This window comes from Oncorhynchus kisutch, linkage group LG8 (assembly GCF_002021735.2).
Source record: "Oncorhynchus kisutch isolate 150728-3 linkage group LG8, Okis_V2, whole genome shotgun sequence".
In the NCBI taxonomy this organism is placed as follows: domain Eukaryota; kingdom Metazoa; phylum Chordata; class Actinopteri; order Salmoniformes; family Salmonidae; genus Oncorhynchus; species Oncorhynchus kisutch.
This window is the reverse complement of record NC_034181.2, coordinates 43042943-43065720: the sequence shown is the minus strand read 5'-3', so window position 1 is coordinate 43065720 and position 22778 is coordinate 43042943. Positions and strand designations below refer to the sequence as shown.

General features: G+C 42.2%; 1 protein-coding gene across 5 annotated transcripts in view; it reads left to right on the top strand.

The window, feature by feature from the left end:
- The window catches only part of LOC109895629 (ras GTPase-activating protein 1), a 55089-nt gene that overhangs the window by 20150 nt on the left and 12161 nt on the right, over positions 1-22778 (top strand). For 4 of the 5 annotated variants that reach the window (XM_020489487.2, XM_020489486.2, XM_031830415.1 and 1 more), the window contains 5 exons: positions 17065-17217; positions 18631-18766; positions 19066-19136; positions 19717-19834; positions 20173-20204. In XM_020489487.2, the coding sequence (XP_020345076.1) occupies positions 17065-17217; positions 18631-18766; positions 19066-19136; positions 19717-19834; positions 20173-20204 (510 nt within the window). Of the gene's footprint in view, positions 1-6889; positions 7274-17064; positions 17218-18630; positions 18767-19065; positions 19137-19716; positions 19835-20172; positions 20205-22778 lie in introns of those variants that run through there. The other variant, XM_031830416.1, reaches the window with a different exon arrangement.

Genomic DNA, 22778 nt, shown 5'->3' with positions numbered 1-22778 from the left:
AAGTTCAAGGGGGCCGAATACTTTCGCAAGGCACTGTCTATGTATGTGTGTGTGTGTGTTACTATAGGCCTACCGTATGCGACATGAGTCTCACTAGTGTTGAATGACGTGGTGTAGGTCTTATTTAAAAAAATATATATTTAAGTTAGAAGGAATATGATTTGAAGCAATAGCCTACCAGTGTGTGGTCAACTATTTCAGTACCGTTTGGTGCTGCTCTGAGACAAGCATGGGGACTGGTGTTGATAAATCAATGAGATTTTTATTTTCCCTCAGTCTCTTATTGGTTGGTTGGACTTCAATTAGGGTCTGGAAATGTTAAGATTATTTTGCTCTTACTTTAGTACTGTAGCCTACTCCTGACCAGTCACGTTGTAAAGTGCCATTATGGGCTATTAGCAGGACAATAGATCATTTGCAAGGCAGTTGATCAGCAGTAACTTTGTGGATGGGGCCGCCTTAGTGGTCTAAGACACTGCATTGAAAACTGCGTTGCTACAGATGCCGGTTCGATACCCGTGCCGGCCGCAACCGGGAGACCCATGAGGCGACGGTGGGTTTTTGGTTTCTCTCCCTCTAAAACCAGAAATAAATCATTCTAAATGACAAACTGGCTTTATTTACAAATTTAGTAATTGTCCCACCCCATTTTCAAGAATGATCTTTTCTCCCCTACTTTAGGTTATTTGAAAACGAAATCTCAAATCTAATTATTTTTAAGCAAAGTGATTATTATTTTATTAATTTAGAATTGAATTAGAAAAGCCCCTTAGATATTCTCACAGATGAGATTTGCCCTAATGAAAAATGCCCCTTGGATTTAGAGGATTGGAGGATTCTAAATTAATATCTAAGGGGCATTTTTGTTAGGGCAAATCTGATCTGTGAGAAAATCTTAGGGGCTTTTATATAATAATGAATGAATGAATAAAATAATAATCACTTTGTTAAAGATATACACTGCTCAAAAAAATAAAGGGAACACTAAAATAACACATTATCAATGGAATTCAAATTTATCATCCCATGGAGGTCTGGATTTGGAGTCACACTCAAAATTAATGTGGAAAACCACACTACAGGCTGATCCAACTTTGATGTAATGTCCTTAAAACAAGTCAAAATGAGGCTCAGGAGTGTGTGTGGCCTCCTACAATGCCTGGGCATGCTCCTGATGAGGTGGCAGATGGTCTCCTGGGGGATCTCCTCCCAGACCTGGACTAAAGCATCCACCAACTCCTGGACAGTCTGTGGTGCAACGTGGCGTTGGTGGATGGAGCGAGACATGATGTGCTCAATTGGATTCAGGTCTGGGGAACGGGCGGGCCAGTCCATAGCATCAATGCCTTCCTCTTGCAGGAACTGCTGACACACTCCAGCCACATGAGGTCTAGCATTGTCTTGCATTAGGAGGAACCCAGGGCCAACCGCACCAGCATATGGTCTCACAAGGGGTCTGAGGATTTCATCTCGGTACCTAATGACAGTCAGGCTACCTCTGGCGAGCACATGGAGGACTGTGCGGCCCCCCCAAAAGAAATGCCACCCCACACCATGACTAACCCACCGCCAAACCGGTCATGCTGGAGGATGTTGCAGGCAGCAGAACGTTCTCCACGGCATCTCCAGACTCTGTCACGTCTGTCACATGTGCTCAGTGTGAAACTGCTTTCATCTGTGAAGAGCACAGGGTGCCAGTGGCGAATTTGCCAATCTTGGTGTTCTCTGGCAAATGAAAAACATCCTGCACGGTGTTGGGCTGTAAGCACAACCCCCACCTGTGGACGTCGGGCCCTCATACCACCCTCATGGAGTCTGTTTCTGACCGTTTGAGCAGACACATGCACATTTGTGGCCTGCTGGAGGTCATTTTGCAGGGCTCTGGCAGTGTTCCTCCTGCTCCTCCTTGCACAAAGGCGGAGGTAGCGGTCCTGCTGCTGGGTTGTTGCCCTCCTACGGCCTCCTCCACGTCTCCTGATGTACTGGCCTGTCTCCTGGTAGCGCCTCCATGCTCTGGACACTACGCTGACAGACACAGCAAACCTTCTTGCCACAGCTCGCATTGATGTGCCATCCTGGATGAGCTGCACTACCTGAGCCACTTGTGTGGGTTGTAGACTCCGTCTCATACTACCACTAGAGTGAAAGCACTGCCAGCATTCAAAAGTTACCAAAACATCATCCAGGAAGCATAGGAACTGAGAAGTGGTCTGTGGTTATCACCTCCAGAACCACTCCTTTATTGGGGGTGTCTTGCTAATTGCCTATAATTTCCACCTGTTGTCTATTCACAACAGCATGTGAAATGTATTGTCAATCAGTGTTGCTTCCTAAGTGGACAGTTTGATTTCACAGAAGTGTGATTGACTTGGAGTTACATTGTGTTGTTTAAGTGTTCCCTTTATTTTTTTGAGCAGTGTATTTTGGAGATTTTGTTTTCAAATGACCTAAAGTGAGTGAGGAAAAAGGCCGTTCTTGAACATGGGGTGAAGCATTCTTAGTCATTTGTAAATAGTCATTTTTTTATTTAGTTGTTTGTTTCTGTTTTTAGAGGGAGAGAAACTAAAAGCCCACTTTGCCTCATGGGTCTCCTGGTCGCGGCAGGCACAGGTATCGTACCAGCATCTGTAGCAACTCAGTTTGCACCGCAGTATCTTAGACCGCTGTGCCACTCGGGAGGCCCCATCCACAATGTTTTTAATGCTGATCAATTGCCTTCCACAAAGTATCAAAATACAGGGAGGTGTTGGCAAGAGTCTATTGTCCTGCTGATAGCCCATAATGGGCTATTATTATACATGGTGTCCAGGTCTATTTTGATCCAAATCCATGAATGAGTCACTCAACTTTATGTAGGTGACGAGGCTATATGCCTGCGCCGTCAACTTGATTTATTTAGCCGACATATATATCTTAAGAATATAATTGAACATTTTAGTTTCTCTTAGAATAAAAACCTTAGTGTAACAGTTTTTTTAGTAAGTAATACTGACAAGTAGAAATATTTATTTTTTTAGGGTGTGCGCATGCAGGACAGAGGAATTGCAATTCTTACACTATTGTTCGAAATACAATCACCTTCATCCTCATCATTCAGTTAATTGAAATTCAATTTTGAAGTCATGCACAATTATCAGTTTATTTTTGGTTTATGTCATTGTCAGTTAGACACTTGCGCCTTCGGACCCAAAAGCATAATCAGTGCTCTAACTCCACCTTGCGCTGGTCTGGAGCAATGAAGCAGTGGCGCAAGGTACCGTACTAAAACCACAAATGACCTAAGTCGCGCAGCATAATCTCAAAATCTTTAGTTGAGCAACCACTGTAGTAGGTGCCAGGTGCACCGGTTTGAGCCAATAACTGCTACGCTTCTGGGGGTTGCCTCTGTAGTAGTAACAACTTTATCATAATCCCACAGTTCTTAAAGTACTAACAGTACTAAGCAGGTTTTGGTAGGACTTGTAGTTTTGAAACCAAAATGTACCTGGAGGGTAGTATACAATATTCTGCGTTGTTTAGAAAATGCCATCAAAGTGGGTCAGAGTTTAACAGGTTAAATCCGATGGAACATGATTGCTAGTCATTTTGGAGGAGCAAAGCAGTCAGCATTCCCATAATGGCCCTCTGATTAAATGGGTCAAAAGCTTTGAGTAGCTTTTGTAGGGAACCTGATTGGCAACCATAAGGTTGGAGATTTGTTCTCTGTGTGGGCACTGTGATGGAGATGGGGCAACATTCTGACTGGGCTTTAAAGTCTTGGAGGATGCCCTTAGCCCTCCATCTGTGTGCGTCAGCTAGTCCCTGTGTGCTGTCACTCTCTCCCTGACTGAGGGTAACAAGCTGTGACACTCCATCTGTGAAGAAAAATAGAGCTGTAATCAAGCCTTTGCTTTTTCCAAATGTTTTGTATGTGAAGTGGTTAAAATGTATATGCCTTAATTTATTTAAAAAAGTATAGACTCTTAGCTTTCATTTGACACAATGTGACATGCTCCTATAAACTTCTCATGTTGGTGCACATGGGTCATTTTTAGATGGAAATACCCAGATCACAATTTGCATAATGATCCGATTGGTACATAAACCCATGTAGTGTTTACATTTGAAGATGTTGTGTTTTTGTACATTTACCAAAATAATCCTGGAGTTTGTAATCAATATGGAATTTCAGGGTGAGTGTGTCTTGAACCACGCACACAGCTAGTTACAGGTGACATGTGGTTGTATGTACCCCCACAGAAGCCCCACAGAGGTTATGGCAGCATGCTCAGGGCTCGACATACAGGGCTGCTCACCGTGCCAGTGGAGGTTTTGGAATCCCTCTGGGCCAGTCAATCATCCACATCAGTGGTCTGCTTGGGCCAGTGGGAAAAAAAAGATTATCACAATGCTATTTTTAATCTGGGCTATATAATTTATAATTTAAAAAATATATAAAAAATTCCCAAAGCTGTTCCTTATATAGATTATTTATCACATGCGCACATACCCTAGTTTGAGCGGAATAATCTGTCAGGCAGCAAGAGCGCGCAGCTCTCAACTGGTTGTTGCATGAAAGAGCTCACAGAATGAAGAATGACAGCGGTAGGTAGGAAATACATTTAAACTGATCTACCAGTAAATGCTTAGACAACAATCGGTATTCTAAAAGTTTAGTCTTAAGTCATCATGCGCCGTTTGAATTAGAGGTCGACCGTTTATGATTTTTTTTCTACATCGATACCGATTTATTGGAGGACCCCAAAAAAAGCCAATGCCGATTAAACTGCCAAATTTTTAAAATGTATTTGTAATAATGACAATTACTACAATACTGAATGAACACTTATTTTAACTTAATATAATACATCAATAAAATCAATTTCGCCTCAAATAAATGATGAAACATGTTCGATTTGGTTTAAATAATGCAAAGAGAAGACAGTAAAAATGGAATATGTGCCATGTAAGAAAGCTAATGTTTAGGTTCCTTGCTCAGAACATGAGAACATATGAAATCTGGTGGTTCCTTTTAACATGAGTCTTCAATATTCCCAGGTAAGTTTTAGGTTCTAGTTATTGTAGGACTATTTCTCTCTCTACCATTTGTATTTCATTAACCTTTGACTATTGGCTGTTCTTATAGGCACTTTAGCATTGCCAGTGTAACAGTATAGCTTCCGTCCCTCTCCTCGCCCCTACCTGGGCTCGAACCAGGAACACATCGACAACAGCCAGCCTCGAAGCAGCATTACCCATCTCTCCACAAAAGCCTTGCAGAGCAAGGGGAACACCTACACCAAGACTCAGAGCGAGTGACGTTTGAAACGCTATTAGCGCTCAGCCCGCTAACTAGCTAGCCATTTCACATTGGTTACACCAGCCTAATCTCGGGAGTCGATAGCGAAGAGCTGCTGGCAAAACGCACGAAAGTGCTGTTTGAATGAATGCTTACGAGCCTGCTGCTGCCTACCACCACTCAGTTAGACTGCTCTATCAAATCATAGACTTAGTTTTTAACATAATAACACACAGAAATACGAGCCTTAGGTCATTAATATGGTCGAATCCGGAAACTATCATCTCGAAAACAAGACGTTTATTCTTTCAGTGAAATACGGAACTGTTCCATATTTTATCTAACGGGTGGCATCTAAGTCTAAATATTCCGGTTACATTGCACAACCTTCAACGTTATTTCATAATTACGTAAAAGTCTGAGCCAGGCGGCCCAAACTGTTGCATTTACACTGACTCTGCGTGCAACGAACGCAAGAGAAGTGACACAATTTCACCTGGTTAACATTGCCTGCTTACCTGTTTCTTTTAGCTAAATATGCAGGTTTAAAAATATTTACTTCTGTGTATTTGATGTTTATGGTTAGGTACACATTGGAGCAACGATACGCACCGCATCGATTATATGCAACGCAGGACACGCTAGATAAACTAGTAATATCATCTACCATGTGTAGTTAACTAGTGATTATGATTGATTGTTTTTTAGAAGATAAGTTTAATGCTAGCTAGCAACTTACCATGGCTTACTGCAAGGCAGGCTCCTCGTGGAGTGCAATGTAATCATGTGGTTAGAACGTTGGACTAGTTAACTGTAAGGTTGCAAGATGGAATCCCCCTAGCTGACAAGGTAAAATTACGTCGTTCTGCCCCTGAACGAGGCAGTTAACCCATCATTCCTTTGCAGTCATTGAAAATAAGAATGTGTTCTTAACTGACTTGCCTGGTTAAATAAAGGTGTAAAAAAGAAATCGGCCAAATCAGTGTCCAAAAATACCGATTTCCGATTGTTATGAAACTTGAAATCGGCCATAATTAAATCGGCCATTCCAATTTAATCGGTCGACCTCTAGTTTGAATTAAACTTTTTATAGGCTTTCCCTGTAAACCTTAACAATTTTAAATGTTAACTGCAAAGTAGGCAAATCAAAACTGGAAAAATTGAATTTAGCAAAAATAAAACTGACTTTATAGGGCCCTAAAATAGGGCCCTAAAATATAGACTGCTGATTTGTTGAAAATCGCTAACAATAACACCCTTTTTTAGATCGTTTGAGGGGGGAAAATAAAACATTTGCACCATCAATGTAAAAAAAGATGCATTGAAATTATGCGTGCGTCACCAGCTTTCTTTGGCCAGTATTTTCATTCTGACCAGTAGCATTGTTGGCACAGGCCCAGTGTGCCACTGGCAAATTTACCTGGATGTCAAGCCCTGATATGTTGTTGCTTTCTAACCATACTCGTGTGACGTCACTCCCTATCTACACTGCCCCACTTTTCCTAAAGCCAATTGGCTGCATGATCATGATGCGTGGCTTTATTTTAGACTCCAGAGAAAGGGAGGGAAAGAGAGACGTTCTTTCTGCTTGCCTTTAAGATGCAGACTGACTCAACGTCCTCATCCTGTAAGAAAAAAACTTTCCCTCAAACCTTCTGGACGATAATAAAACTGGACAACTTATCAGAATATTTTCAAATCGCTTAGCAAGGCTTCCAGCATATGTGAGGTCTGGTCCAGTCCAGCAGCCCCCTTCGGTTGCTGCTCACAGACCCTAGAGTGCGGACTGACTTTATCGGGACAGCAGGTTTATAGCATCATGGCACAGACTGATTTAGAGTTGTGTTTGAGTTGCTTTCCGTGCCGGAGCATTCAGACCCTAGTCACTCCGACTCAACATTCTCCTCAGCAGCAGAATAAGTAGCGTCAGTGGAGCGGGCACACCTTGTGAGAGAGCGGGACAAACGACAAGATGCAGCAGAGAGCCAACTCTGCGTAAGTGGGGCACCTAGCCAGCTCTCCTTTTACTCTCTTTAACAGGCTGGTAGGACAGGATATATAGGATTTGCATGTTCTCTTTGTCTCTCTCTGTTTATTAATCTCTCCCAGACAGTTGGGTTTTTGGAATTACCCATACCTTTTCCCCTAAATATATTTTTGTAATGCTTTGCTTTTGTTTGGAGCTGTGTTTGGGTGAGTTATTGCTTTGATTCTAGTTTACATTCATATATTTGTTTATTGAGTCCACATTAATTGGATTCATTGATATAGATTAAAAAGCTGGTGTGTGTGTGTGCATATAATGGTGTAGAAATGTGTCCCCAATGTTTTCCTCCTGTAGTTACAACTAGATGCTCCTCTAGAATTTTTGTAGGCCAGTGTCAATAAATATTAGGACAAGCTTCATTATCTCCAATTTAGGGCTATGTGGAATATACATTTAAATATGGACTGTTTGGCTAAACATTGTTAGTGACAGAGGACAGTCTTATCCGTGCAGAGACGACACGATGAGCTCCATTTCCCCTCTGACAGCTGGCAGCTCCGCCGAGGCATATTGCTAATGTAAAGTGGTGGTGCAGTTTCATTATTTGTTGACGTTGATGAGCAGTGACTGGACGACTTCGGAGATGTTTTTGCATGGCGGAGGGAGGGGAAAAACAGCAGAGGCAAATGCACAAGGGAGAACTAGTGAGCGAGAGAATAAGACTCAGTCCTCATTCAAGCAACAACAAGCCAAGTGCCCTCTAAGCCTTCGAGATGTAGCCCTTGCAAATCGAGAGGTCTCAGTCCCGCGCTCTCCCTCCATCCCTGCTCGCCAGCCGTCCAGGTCTAACCAGAGGTCACGTCCTGAATACTCAAACAACACAGAAGCATTTTTGCTTCATCTCAGGAGGAGCCTGGGGGGGGGGGGGGGGGGGGGGGGGGGGGGGCAGTACATGGTATATAGGCTTTTGATCAGGTAGCCTAAATGCTACAATGTTTCTAGGGCTGACCACATTTAGTTGTTTGGTCGATAGGCTGTTGGTGGACCAAGATTTCTTTAGCTGGGCAGTTGCAATTTTTGTTTTTTTTATGGTGCGCAAGACACCTGTCTGATTTGTGCCTGTCTCAGTGGACTAATCCATTGCGGAACTGCACAGTTATCACTCTTAAGATGTGAGACTGAATATTGTGTATCTACAAATAATGGTGAAACTCTAATAAATCCTCCCCCAAGAAAATGTATAACAAATGCGCTTTCTCCAGTGTTGGTTACGGTCACAGTCTGCGGTTCTGAAACGTAATCTTCAGTGTGCCGTAGAATTGGTGCCTTTCCCCATGTTGCTGTGTGTATAATAGCAAAGTTAACCAGCATATTGGGATTAAGAACAATGCGGCGGAGGCAGCAGCAGCAAAGGTGAGGAACCAGCCCTTGCCTTACCCTAATTGTCTAAGAAAATTGAGACATGAAACATTAACTTAAGCTATTGATTGTAGACCTAATTAACTATTACATTTGCCTGGCTTTAAATGATCCATATACAGTATCAGTCAAAAGTTTGGACACCTACTCATTTAAGTTTTTTTTCTTTTTTCTACATATAGACCATTATTCTATAGAATAATAGTGTAGACATCAAAACTATAAAATGTAGTAACCAAAACGGTGTTAAATAAATATATTTGAGATTCTTCAAAGTAGCCACCCTTTGCCTTGATGACAGCTTTGCACACACTTGGCATTCTCTCAACCAGCTTCATGGGGAATGCTTTTCCAACAGTCTTGAAGGATTTCCCACATATGCTGAACACTTGGCTGGTTTTCCTTCAGTCTGCTGTCCAACTCTTTCCAAACCATCTCAATTGGGTTGCGGTCGGGTGATTGTGGAGGACCGGTCATCTGATGCAGCACTCCATCACTCTCTCCTTGGTCAAATAGCCCTTACACAGCCTAGAGGTGTGTTTTGGGTCATTGTCGTGTTGAAAAACAAATAGTCCCAGTAAGCGCAAACCAGATGGGATGGCAATTAGCTGCAGAATGCTGTGGTAGCCATGCTGGTTAAGTGTGCCTGGAATTCTAAACATCACTGACCGTGTCACCAGTAAAGCACCATCACACCACCTCTTCCATGCTTCACGGTGGGAACCACACATGTGGAGATCATCCGTTCATATACTCTGCGTCTCACAAAGACACGGCGGTTGTACATTTGGACTCATCAGACCAAAGGACAGATTTCCACTGGTCTAGTGTCCATTGCTTGTGTTTACTGGCCCAAGCAAGTATCTTCTTCTTATTGGTGTCCTTTAGTGATTCTTTGCAGCAATTTGACCATGAAGCCCTGATTTTTACTCCTCTGAACAGTTGATGTTGATGTCTGTTACTTGAACTCTGAAGCATTTATTTGGACTGCAATCTGAGGTGCAGTTAACTCTGAAGAACTTATCTATAGCAGAGGTAACTCTGGGTCTTCCTTTCCTGTGGTGGTCCTCATGAGAAACAATTTCATCATAGCGCTTGGTTTTTGTGACTGCACTTGAAGAAACTTTCTTGAAATTTCCAGATTGACTGACCTTCATGTCTTAAAGTAATGATGGACTGTCATTTTCTTTGCTTATTTGAGCTGTCCTTGCCATTGTTTATTATTAAAAGCATTAAGAAGGAAAGACATTTTATAAATTGACTTAACTTTGCACATCTGTAAATTAAAATGACAGGTGATTACCCCAAGAAGCTGGTTGAGAGAATGACAAGAGTATACAAAGCTGTCATCAAGGCAAAGGGTGGCTACTTTGAAGAATCTCAAATGTAAAATGTTGTGATTTGCGTAAGTTTTTTTGGGTTACTACATGATTCCATTTGTGTTTTTGCGTAGTCTTCACTTTTATTCTTCAATATAGAAAATAGTAAAAATAAAGAAAAACCCTTGCATGAGTAGGTGTCAACTTTTTGTGTGTGTACAGAACATTAAGAACACCTTCCTAATATAGATTTGCACCCCACTATTTGCCCTCAGAACTGCCTTTATTTGTCGTGGCAAGGACTACAAGGTGTCGAAAGCGTTCACAGGGATGCTGGCCGATGTTGACACCAATGCTTCCCACAGTTGTCAAGTAGGCTTGATGTCCTTTGCATCAAGAATAGTCTACTACCCAAACGGGAAACTGCTGAACGCGAAACTCAGCATTGCAGTTTTTGACACACACAAGCCGGTATGCTTGGCGTCACCTACTATCATACCCCGTTAACCTCTTGATTCTAGCCATCCGGGATCGTGAATACAGCCTCAAGCTCATTACCATAACACAACGTTAACTATTCATGAAAATCGCAAATGAAATGAAATAAATGTTAGCTCTCAAGCTTAGCCTTTTGTTAACAACACTGTCATCTTAGATTTTCAAAATATGCTTTTCAACCATGGCAAAACAAGCATTTGTAACAGTATTGATAGCTAGCATAGCATTTAGCGTTAGCATTCAGCGGGCAACATTTTCACAAAAACAAGAAAAGCAATTCAAATAAAATTTACCTGTTGAAGAACTTCGGATGTTTTCAATGAGGAGACTCTCAGTTAGATAGCAAATGTTCCGTTTTTCCTGAAAGATTCTTTGTGTAGGAGAAATCGCTCCGTTTTGTTCGTCACGTTTGGCTACCAAAAAAAACGAAAATTCAGTCATCAAAACGCCGAACTTTTTTCCAAATTAACGCCATAATATCGACTGAAACATGGTAAACTTTGTTTAGAATCAATCTTCAAGGTGTTTTTCACATATCTCTTCGATGATATATCGTTCGTGGAAGTCTCCTCTCTCCTCTGAATCACATGGATGAATGCGTGCAGCTGAAGATTTACGCACCAATTTCGACAAAGGACACCGGGCGGACACCTGGTAAATGTAGTCTCTTATGGCCAAACTTCCAATGATATGCCTACAAACACGTCACAATGCTGCAGACACCTTGGGGAAACGGCAGAACGTGTAGGCTCGTTCAGGGCGCATTCACAGCCATATAAGGAGACAATGCAAAAATTTAGCTCATTTCCTGTTTGAAGTTTCATCTTGGTTTCGCCTGGAGCATCAGTTCTGTGGCACTCACAGATAATATATTTGCAGTTTTGGAAACGTCAGTGTTTTCTTTCCAAAGCTGTCAATTATATGCATAGTCGAGCATCTTTTCATGACAAAATATCTTGTTTAAAATGGGAACGTTTTTTTATCCATAAATTAAGAGCGCCCCCTATATATATCCAAGAAGTTAAAAGGCACTTAAATCCTGTCTTGCCCATTAACCCTGATTCATCTACACTGATTGAAAAATGGAGGCCCTCTTCTCTCATGTTGTTGTAGTGATTGTGTCTTGGTTGCCTTCTGTCATGGGGTGAATTTTGGTCCATTCCTCCTGACAGAGCTGGTGTAACTGAGACAGGTTTGTAGGCCTCCTTTCTCGCAAACGCTTTTTCACTTCTGCCCACAAATGTTCTATAGGATTGAGGTCAGGGCTTTGTGATGGCCATTTGGAAGACCCATTTGCAACCAAGCTTTAACTTCCTGACTGATGTCTTGAGATGTTGCTTCAATATTTCCACTTAATTTTCCATTCCTTGTGATGCCATCTATTTTGTGAAGTGCACCAGTCCCCCCCCCTCCAGCAAAGCGCTGCCACCCCCGTGCTTCACTGTTGAGATGGTGTTCTTCGGCTTGCAAGCATCCCCTTTCCTCCAAACATAACGATGGTCATTATGGCCAAACAGTTCTATTTTTGTTTCATCAGACCAGAGGACATTTCTCCAAAAAGTACAATCTTTGACCCCATGTGCAGTTGCAAACCGTAGTCTGGCTTTTTTATGGCAGTTTTTGAGCAGTGGCTTCTTCCTTGCTGAGCGGCCTTTCAGGTTATGTCGATATAGGACTCGTTTTACTGTGGATATAGATACTTTTGTATCTGTTTCCTCAAGTATCTTCACAAGGTCCTATGCTGCTGTTCTGGGATTGATTTGCACTTTTCGCACCAAAGTAGGTTCATCTCTTGGAGACAGAACACGTCCCCTTCCTGAGTGGTATGACTGCTGCGTAGTCCCATGGTGTTTATACTTGCGTACTATTGTTTGTGCAGATGAACGTGGTACCTTCAGGCGGTTGTAAATGTCTCCCAAGTATGAACCAGACTTGTGGAGGTCTACAGTTTTTTTAAATATTTTTTTTATCTGAGGTCTTGCCGGATTTCTTTTGATTTTCCCATGAAGTCTAGCAAAGAGGCACTGAGTTTGAAGTTAGGCCTTGAAATACATCCACATGTAACACCTCCAATTGACTCAAATTATGTCATTTAGCCTATCAGAAGCTTCTAAAGCCACAACATAATTTTTTAGAATTTTCCAAGCTGTTTAAAGGCGCAGTCAACTTAGTGTATATAAACTTCTGACCCACTGGAATTGTGTTACAGTGAAATAATCTGTGTGTAAAAAATTGTTGGAAAATTTACTTGTCATGCACAAGTGGATGTCCTAACTGACTTGCCAAAACCATAGTTTGTTTACAAGAAATTTGTGGAGTGGTTGAAAAACGAGTTTTAATGACTCCAACTTATGTAAATTTCTGACTTCAACTGTGTGTGTATCTATCTATCGTTTTTCAACCACTCCACAAATTTCTTAACAAACTATGGTTTTAGCAAGTTGGTTAAGACATCAATTTACAACATAATATAGATATAGTGCGATTGCTGTAGCCTATGTTTACCAATGTATTTCCATGTTGAAGCAATGCAATTAGAACAATGGTGACTGCAAACACAATATTTAGCTAATATGGTGCAGGCTATTTAACAAACTAGTCCATAAACAGACTAAAATTCAATTTTTAGTTGATGACAGCACACTACATTAAAGACCGTAAATACACAACTTGAAGCAACCACGTATTTAGCCATGGAGCACATTCTGATTGGCCAGTGAGGGGCTCCAGACACACCCACAGCTTGTTTATTCAACAAAACCCAGCCCTTTCGCGCTACTCCACCCATAATTCCGGTTGTGAAAATGGCACATATTTTGGACACCCCCGAACCTGTAACGCCACTACCAGGGCTAAGATTTAACATTGTGTTAGGGCTCTATTTTAACAAACCTATGTCAGATCAGGTCTGCATTGTATGTTTGTGCAGAAGTTTTCTTTGGTTTTTAACTAGCCTATTGATGCAATTCTTTTTGCAGCATGACCAATCAGTTTTATTGTTGACAAGTTTCGGTTGTTGCTCTTTTGAAGTGCACAGTATGCAGGATACAGAGGGAGCAGCCTTATTTCAGAGTAGTGCTTGAGTGTTATTAAACTAGTAGCAGAGCAGAATAGAGCGTCACTGCTGCTCTCGGTTCATGCACCGACACGACAAGGCATTCCTCAGACTGATAAAACCAGCGTGTCCTATCGCTGCTGTCATGGGTTATGGTCATACTGCACATATCACAACACCCTGGCTAACCCCTCCACCCATCCTCCAAAATGTTCTACCGTACACACAGGCCTATTGAAAATAAGCTCGTACATTAGTGAGGACTGCGTTGCTCGTAGCCTTCAACTTATTTTAATGTTGATAAGACATCTCGTTTGGTTGCCATGTTTTTGTTGCTTTTAAAGTTATTGTGTGCAGTAGCTTGTTGAGTAACTTTTAGCTGGTTAGGGATATTGCACATAGGTCGGTGGAATATTTATCTCACTGCAGTTCATTAACTTGCACACACAAGCGTTTTCAGACATGGTGGGGTTGGAACACTTATGACGGGTGGTGCAATTAAATATGACAAACATCTTATGATTCAGTAAAATCACATCTGCAGGAGTTGCAGTTTTTGAATGTATGCAAGAATACAGTATGAGCCAAGAAATGTTCACAGCTAGACTCACATCCTCTATCAGACACCATAGTGACCAACAGCTATTGATAGTTCTGATCTAGGCGAAATGAATTCACTCAGATGCAGTTGCAATATGATTTAGCCCATCAGTTGATACAGTAGCCTATACCTGGACATCTGTCTAACCCATAGCAGGCCAGTACACCTGAGCTCCGGAAGACAAACACAGCCTGGAGGAGTTTCTCTGCATGGAACTCATCTTCTGCTGCCTTAGTGTTTCCACTTGACTCAGTGTAAATCTGCACACTGTTTACTGTGGACCTTCTATAGAACAGGGCTTTGACCCCCAACCTTACTGGAAGGTTTAATAAGGAAGCCCATAAGTGCACAGCGCTCTCTCTGCTGCCTCAGGATGGACCCCCACTGTCTAAGTCGCCTAGGCCTACTATGCACACATCTCATGGCGCAGGTAATATGTGAATTCCCTATACAGGCTGGTGTCGTTTATTTGCTGCAAGCAAACGTTGGGTGAATGTAGCCTAATATGGTTCTCTATACTGGACAGATATATTTTATGCAATTTCTTCAGTACTTTCAGAGTTCGAAATTGCAGTAGGCCTAGGCTACTTAGACACTTGACAAACCCGAATTTTCAGTCAGGCACATAATGTATGTTCCAAAACAACAAAAATGCCCCTTTACATGAGGCAGAAGTGTTGGGAAGACGCTTTGTCAGCAAAACTCTAACTGACAGAGTCCGTTCTCTCTCCCAGGAAAACCTGAACATCCAATTCCGCAGCAACACTGTTGGTTCTGGCCAACCTGGTTTGTATGCGAGGCACTCCACTCAGCTGTACTACAGTCAGTCTCATGTTTTGTCCATGCTGACAGATATGACTGAGGTGGGAGGAGAAGGCCCCCTTCCGCCTGTGCCTTCCCCCAACCCCTTGCCCATTAAGGCCTATGCCACAGGGATGTCTGCTTTTCTGTAACTGGGAGCCGGCCCTGCCATCAGTAGTTGAGGGCAAAATGTTCAATGTTTTCAACGTCAACTTCCTCGATGACATGGAATTTAACCACATCTTGACCAGCATATCTATTTCACTACCTCTGACAGCCACTGATTGACCTCTCTTATAGGTACTACACTCTGGACCTTAACTCCTCACATAAGCCTACTGCTGAAAACTGCTTTGTAATGGCCCTGGCTTGGGTGTCACGTGTACACCATTAGCCTATTCTCGCTTCACACACCTAGTTTATTCTCATGCACTCCACCCGTAAGCTACATATTAAGCGTAGTCCATACACAGATACACTTGCACTCACTGCTCTCAATCATTCTTTAAGTCATAGGCCCTACTCCTTAGCGCTTCTCTCAATCACACACTCACTTCTCACATCTGTCCTCCTCAATACTCTCTCAATCACACAAATCCTTTAGCCAGTCCCCTAACCCCCTCCCAGGAGCTCCACTGGCCCATTTCCTCCTTCACAGCACGCCTGCCTCCACACCACAGACTTCACATTCTCATTATTATTTTACAAGTGCAGACCCTTGCTCTTCTAAGCCAGATGGGAGCCCTTAACGTCCTGTGTGAAAAGAGCTACTGCAGCACCTCATGCATCCCGCCTCCCCAGGCCCCCTGTCCTGAGGTCGCTAGCCCAGCGAGTACACCCCCCCCCCCCCCCCCCCCCCCTCCATCTGTCAGGAGTGTCAAGTCAGTAACCTGCTAAAATTTTAACCAGTGTTGTTTGAAAAGCTACTGTTTAATTAAAAAATCAGCCTGGTTTTAATGGTGAGGCGGAAGCTTAAAAAGCTTTTAGCATTTGCGCTCCGTTCCACTCTCCTCTCGCCTGTTTTAGAGTGAATGCTCTCTAGGTACACTAAAGGGTAAAATCTTAAAATGCGGTTTCTTACTGGCTTAATATTTCAGAAGATATCAATGTAATGTTTTGCTCACACCCGCAGTTTTTATTTTATTCAAGTCAAGCCCACAGCACTCCCAGTCAAGACCCAGCCTACTAGGACTACAACGTAATTTTTTAGCAGAATCCGTCCCCCCCAAAAAATCTGTGTATTATTATGAATGAGTTAAATATGCACTATGTAGAAATCGCTCCGCCATTTCCTGGTTGCTAAAATTGGAATAAATTGCCTAATTTCAGTATAGTGTAGAGAATCGTTGTACCATCTAAACCGCTGTGAATTTGTTGTTTTTACATAGCCAAAAATATTGTATTTTCAGCTAAAACAAAACTTAAGACCGGGAAGCATAGAAATATTGCACATACAACAGATCTACTGCTTCTTAGACTCGCTTTCAATGAGCATGACAGATCTACAACTCGCATTTCTATGCGAATTTAGCCAGGTTACCCAGAAAGTTAAATATTGCAGCTTGAATGAACGAATTAACAAACGAGTGTAATGTCCATTGAGTCTATGCATGTGAGGGAACAAGTGTGACAAACTGAGTGGTTGATTTGAGAACTAGTGAATAGTCGAGTAGTGATAGTTAATTTGACTGAACTGGAGTAGCCTAAAATAATGGGCGAACAAGGGAGTGGGTGTTTGGGTGAATGAGGTAAGTAGGCTATTTTATTTATGACCCCAACATATTTATTCATCAATTCAGTGATTTTAATTATTCATATTGTTTACGATGTGAACCAAATTTGAACTTGCACGGCTATTAGGCTGAAGTATGTTTGAATAATGTCATGCTGTGTAACAAGCCTACATGAAGACCTTGTTTGTGTATAACTGTGCACATGTCACTCCCTCCTGGAATCCTCTCGGATGGTACGCTAAATAGAGCACATAGTCTTCGCGTTGACAACGTTTTCCAGAGAGGGAAAAAACCAACAGAGTCCAACATAATGTAAATGCAGGTCTAGTCACCCGAGGCTGACTGTAGCTTTCCCTCCCTGTCTGTGTGTCAGGTGGTACCATGGGAAGCTGGACCGGACCATTGCTGAGGAGCGGTTGCGGCAGGCCAGGACACCCGGCAGCTACCTCATCAGGGAGAGTGACCGCCGGCCCGGCTCCTTTGTCCTGTCCTTTCTCAGCATGACCAGTGTGGTCAACCACTTCAGGTCAGTACCCACACAGACCGAGAGAGACACTGAGCATATAAACACTTGATCATGACTAGGGCTGTTGCGGTGACCATATTACCTCCACACCGGCGGTCATGAGTCATAAAGGCAGTCAAATTCCACATGACCGTTTAGTCACGGCAATTCTCCAAGCTCTGATGCTGCTGATTTGCCATTAGTAGCCTACCAAACTTGCTAACTGCCTGGTACTCAGCACGCTATTGTCCCTCTAATCAATCTGACATCAATGCAAATGTAATCAAACAGTTCACGAGAGCCCATGAGCTCATGTTGTGCAACATTTCTATAGGCTTTGCAATTGCGGAAGAAAACATGGTGATGTCTGCTAATAAAAAGACTAGGCCTATATTTATTTCTCAACTTTCCTAATATTAAGCAAAATGCTTATTTAAAACAGGAGTATAGCCTACCTGGCTGGCATGACAATAAACCGTGGGGAAAAGTTTCCACCATTCGCTACTTAAGTGCCCCTGTTTCAATACAGGTGCATGATAATGGTCCATTCTAAATTGAAACAAATGTCACACATTATTTAGTATATGTAAAGATCATTTTGAAATGATTTTGAAAATTATAATGGAAAAATGTTGCACAATCCAGGTGTGGAAAGCACTTAGACTTACCCAGAAAGACTCACAGCTGTATTGTGATAATCACAGGACATATTGTATCGGCACCTAAGTATCGTGATAATATTGTATCGTGAGGTCCCTGGCAATTCCCAGCCCTAGTGCATACTGTTTTAAACTTTATTTTATTTTATTCAACTGTATTTGTTCCAATGCGTTTGCTAGACCTGTCAATGAGGTCCGACGTTCATTGATGACCAATACCTCCTAGACCTGATCAACACCAGGCGCTTCAGTAGACGATTGATAACATACAAGGAAATGATGACATCTCATTCACAACATTGCTTTATAGGAACCCGTGTGGATTGGAATTAGGAAGGCAAGGTTAAACATGTAGCCTAACCATAAGAAGATGTATTTGAATGGTGTCTAGTCTACATTACCGCATAGTCAGACTGAGATGTGCTCCCCTCTGTTCGCTGCCTCGCCAAGACTTCAATCATGTAATTTTCATCATTACTCAAGCAATTTCACACAAGACTATTATCTGATGAGTCATGGTGGTTTAATGCATGTCTTTTCCTTTTGTTTCATAGATGCCAGGGTAACTGGGCCTAATTTTAGCACTGTGCTTCTCTGCTCTGCTCTTGTACTCTTTGATGTTTTGGGTCATTGTGGCAAATGTAGACCTGTTGTCTGCTGATAAATTGTTCAAACTGTCAATTTAGCTTTGGCCTATTTGTATTTTCATACATTCTGCAGTCTGTGCATGCATTGTGCTGATCAGTTAATCATTCTTAGTGTTGTGTGTTTACAGGATAATCGCCATGTGTGGAGATTATTACATAGGCGGGCGGCGGTTCTCGTCCCTGTCGGACCTGATTGGTTATTACAGCTTCGTGTCTTGCCTGCTGAAAGGTGAAAAGCTGCTATCGCCCGTGGCACCCCCAGAAGTAAGATTTCATTGCACTCGAGTAGAAATGGAAGTTAGAATTTCTTAGACACATACTCAATATATCTGGGAAATATCTATTTCCCCCTACACCCCAGGCCATATATCATAACCACTCTCAGGATAGAAGCCAGGCAAAATGCTAATGAGTGGTGTGAGGCTGTGAAATCATCCTGGAGGGTGTCTGGTGGAATACTTTTCATTTGGAATTCCGAGGGGGGTTGAAGATATGAAGATTTTTGTGGAGGCATGGGTTAATGTGCAGTTCTGCGTTTTTATTGTCTGTGCTCGTGTGTGTAGCCTGTGGAGGACAGGAGGAGAGTGAGAGCCATTCTTCCATACACCAAAGTGCCAGAGACCGATGAGATCAGGTAAGCCCTACAAGAAGCGTAAGACATTTGTGGAAGGTGAAAGTGTGTGTTTACCCTGTTGGAGATCACATTATCTGAATAGGACAAAAACAGACCTCTCCCTTTCATTTAGCAAATCCCAGCATGCGAACAGATGAGCCTGGCTATTCTTCATGTTGTCAGATCTGAGAAAATGTCTGAACCCTTAACACAGACACACTGCTAGCACAGACTTAGCTGGCTGGAAAGAACCATGCTATCGTTCTTCACAAAGGTGTTTGGTAGCTTACATGAGACACCTTGTGGAGAATGGCTGGTACGACACCCAAAGACTACCATATGTAAAAATATACACATAAATATATATATGTATATATATATAAAAAATAGTTCAGTCGGGAATAAGCTGTAAAGCCTCAAGCGTCCGCACTGCCTTTAGATCTCATAACTAAATAGTTAATTGTAATTGAAAAGAACAAAGACTTTTTGTGAAACAGAAGATGCAGGTGTGAGTTCATGTGTAGCAGCACATTAAGATGGTAACACATTTTTTGCCTTTTTTTTGGCCTTTTTTTTCTTCCCTCCTCTCCATGTCTGTTAGCTTCCTGAAAGGGGACATGTTTATCGTTCACAATGAACTGGATGACGGCTGGATGTGGGTGACCAACGTGAGGACGGAGGAGCAGGGCCTCATTGTGGAGGACCTGGTGGAGGAGGTGGTGAGTTGAGTACAGCACAATGTCTGCTCTGCACAGGTCTGGGATCAGCCCTAACCCGTAACCAAATTGCACTATTCCCTATGTAGGGAATCACAAGCTTATGGATTTTGACAAGAAAGGGAGTAAAGGAGAGACAGAGGAAGGGAAAAAGATGTCTAAGGCACTACTATATACAGGAAATAAGGTGCATTTTGGGACAGTCATGGTTTGCCATTTAAACATTTATTTTCTCAACCTTTTCTACTCAGCTGGCAATTGGAGTCTTTATGGGTCTTTTCAGGTGTTTTCTTTTTCATTTCTTGTTACGTCTCCACTGATTTGTTCGTGCTTATTTTCAGGGACGGGAGGAGGACCCACACGAGGGCAAAGTGTAAGTTCTGATTTGGCTTTTTCCTCTTAGGTTGCCATAATGTCTATGTATAGTATATGTTATTTCATATGTAAACCTTTGTCAATACAGAATTTCATCAACACTTTTCTCAATACCCACCATTATCCAACCCCCCACAAAACATTCACTCAATAGGTGATATTAATTCCGGAAAATGGCTGTTTGGATATTTTTAGACAGCCTATAATTTGAGGTTCATTACGTCCCTGCCTTTTGGCTGCCTCGACATACGCAACCCATGTTTACCCTATCCTCTAGCCAAATTATGTTTTCATGTGGTGCACGAATGGGTAGGGAAGCTTGATTGAGAAATGTAAATGTGTGCTCATTTTGTTTGCCGGCTTCCCAAACAAAGTTGGAAGTTTACATACACCTTAGCCAAATACATTTAAACTCAGTTTTTCACAATTCCTGACATTTAATCCCAGTAAAAATTCCCTGTTTTAGGTCAGTTAGGATCACCACTTTATTTTAAGAACTTGAAATGTCAGAATAATAGTAGAGTGATTTATTTCAGCTTTTATTTCTTTCATCACATTCCCAGTGGGTCAGAAGTTTACATACACTCAATTAGTATTTGGTAGCATTGACTTTAAATTGTTCAACTTGGGTCAAACATGTTGGGTAGTCTTCCACAAGCTTCCCACAATAAGTTGGGTGAATTTTGGCCCATTCCTCCTGACAGAGCTGGTGTAACTGAGTCAGGTTGGTAGACCTCCTTACTTGCACACGCTTTTTCAGTTCTGCCCACACATTTTCTATAGGATTGAGGTCAGGGCTTTGTGATGGCCACTCTAATACCTTGACTTTGTTGTCCTTAAGCCACAACTTGGAAGTATGCTTGGGGTCATTGTCCATTTGGAAGACCCATTTGTGACCAAGCTTTAACTTCATGACTGATGTCTTGAGATGTTGCTTCAATATATCCATATCATTTTCCTTCCTCAAGATGCCATCTATTTTGTGAAGTGCACCAGTCCCTCCTGCAGCAAAGCACCCCCACAACATGATGCTGCCACCCCCGTGCTTCACTGTTGGGATAGTGTTCTTCGGCTTGCAAGCCTCCCCCTTTTTCCTCCGAACATAACGATGGTCATTATGGCCAAACAGTTCTATTTTTGTTTCATCAGACCAGAGGACATTTCTCCAAAAAGTACAATCTTTGTCCCCATGTGCAGTTGCAAACCATAGTCTGGCCTTTTTATGGCGGTTTTTGAGCAGTGGCTTCTTCCTTGCTGAGCGGCCTTTCAGGTTATGTTGATATAGGACTCGTTTTACTGTGGATATAGATACTTTTGTACCTGTTTCCTCCAGCGTCTTCACAAGGTCTTTTGCAGTTGTTCTGGGATTGATTTGCACTTTTCGCATCAAAGTACGTTCATCTCTAGGAGACAGAACTTGTTTCCTTCCTGAGCGGTATGACTGCTGTGTGGTACCATGGTGTTTATACTTGCATACTATTGTTTGTACAGATTAACGTGGTACCTTCAGGCATTTGGAAATTGCGCCCAGGATGAACCAGACTTGTGGCGGTTACATTTTTTAAATCTGAGGTCTTGCCAGATTTCTTTTGATTTTCCCATGATGTCAAGCAAAGAGGCACTGAGTTTGAAGATAGGCCTTGAAATGCATCCACAGGTACACCCCCGATTGACTCAAATTATGTCAGTTAGCCTATGAGAAGCTTCTAAAGCCATGACATCATTTTCTGGAATTTTCCAAGCTGTTTAAAGGCACAGTCAACTTAGTGTATATAAACTTCTGACCCACTGGAATTGTGTTACAGGGAATTAGAAGTGAAATAATCTGTCTGTAAACAATTGTTGGAAAAATGACTTGTGTCATGCCCAAAGTAGATGTCCTAACCGACTTGCCAAAACTATAGCTTGTTAATTAACAATACATTTGTGGAGTGGTTGAAGAACCCGTTTTAATGACTCCAACCTAAGTGTATGTAAACTTCTGACTTCAACTGTATGTACAATGTGAAAAATGAATTTTACAAATCCAACATTAAAGAAATTGTATTGTATCTGTTAATTAACTAAAGTTGCTTTGTTTTGTACGAGTAGTTGAGTATTTGGAGTGAGATGACGTTAGAATGACTGACATTGGCCTCCCGGGATGCGCGTTGTGTTAAGAAGCAGTGCGGCTTGGTTGGGTTGTGTTTCGGGGGACGCATGGCTTTCGACCTTCGTCTCTCCCGAGCCCGTACAGGAGTTATAGTGATGAGACAAGATAGTAATTACACAAAAAAAATGGGAACTGCATCGCAGCAAACCCACCGAGACTCTGGGTTTGCGCCCAGGCTCTGTTGCAGCCGGCCGCGACCGGGAGGTCCGTGGGGCGACGCACAATTGACTTAGCGTCGTCCGGGTTAGGAAGGGTTTGGAGAAAAGGTGGTTAAAATAAAATAAAAATAAAAAAGAATGAATGACTTGCTGTTTGGAGTTCACCAATAGGATCTATCAGGTTGTGATTCATCATCGTAGACTCTGATCTGACCCTTCTAAAACCCCTCACCCCCCTTTAAACCCAGCACATTATTGATCT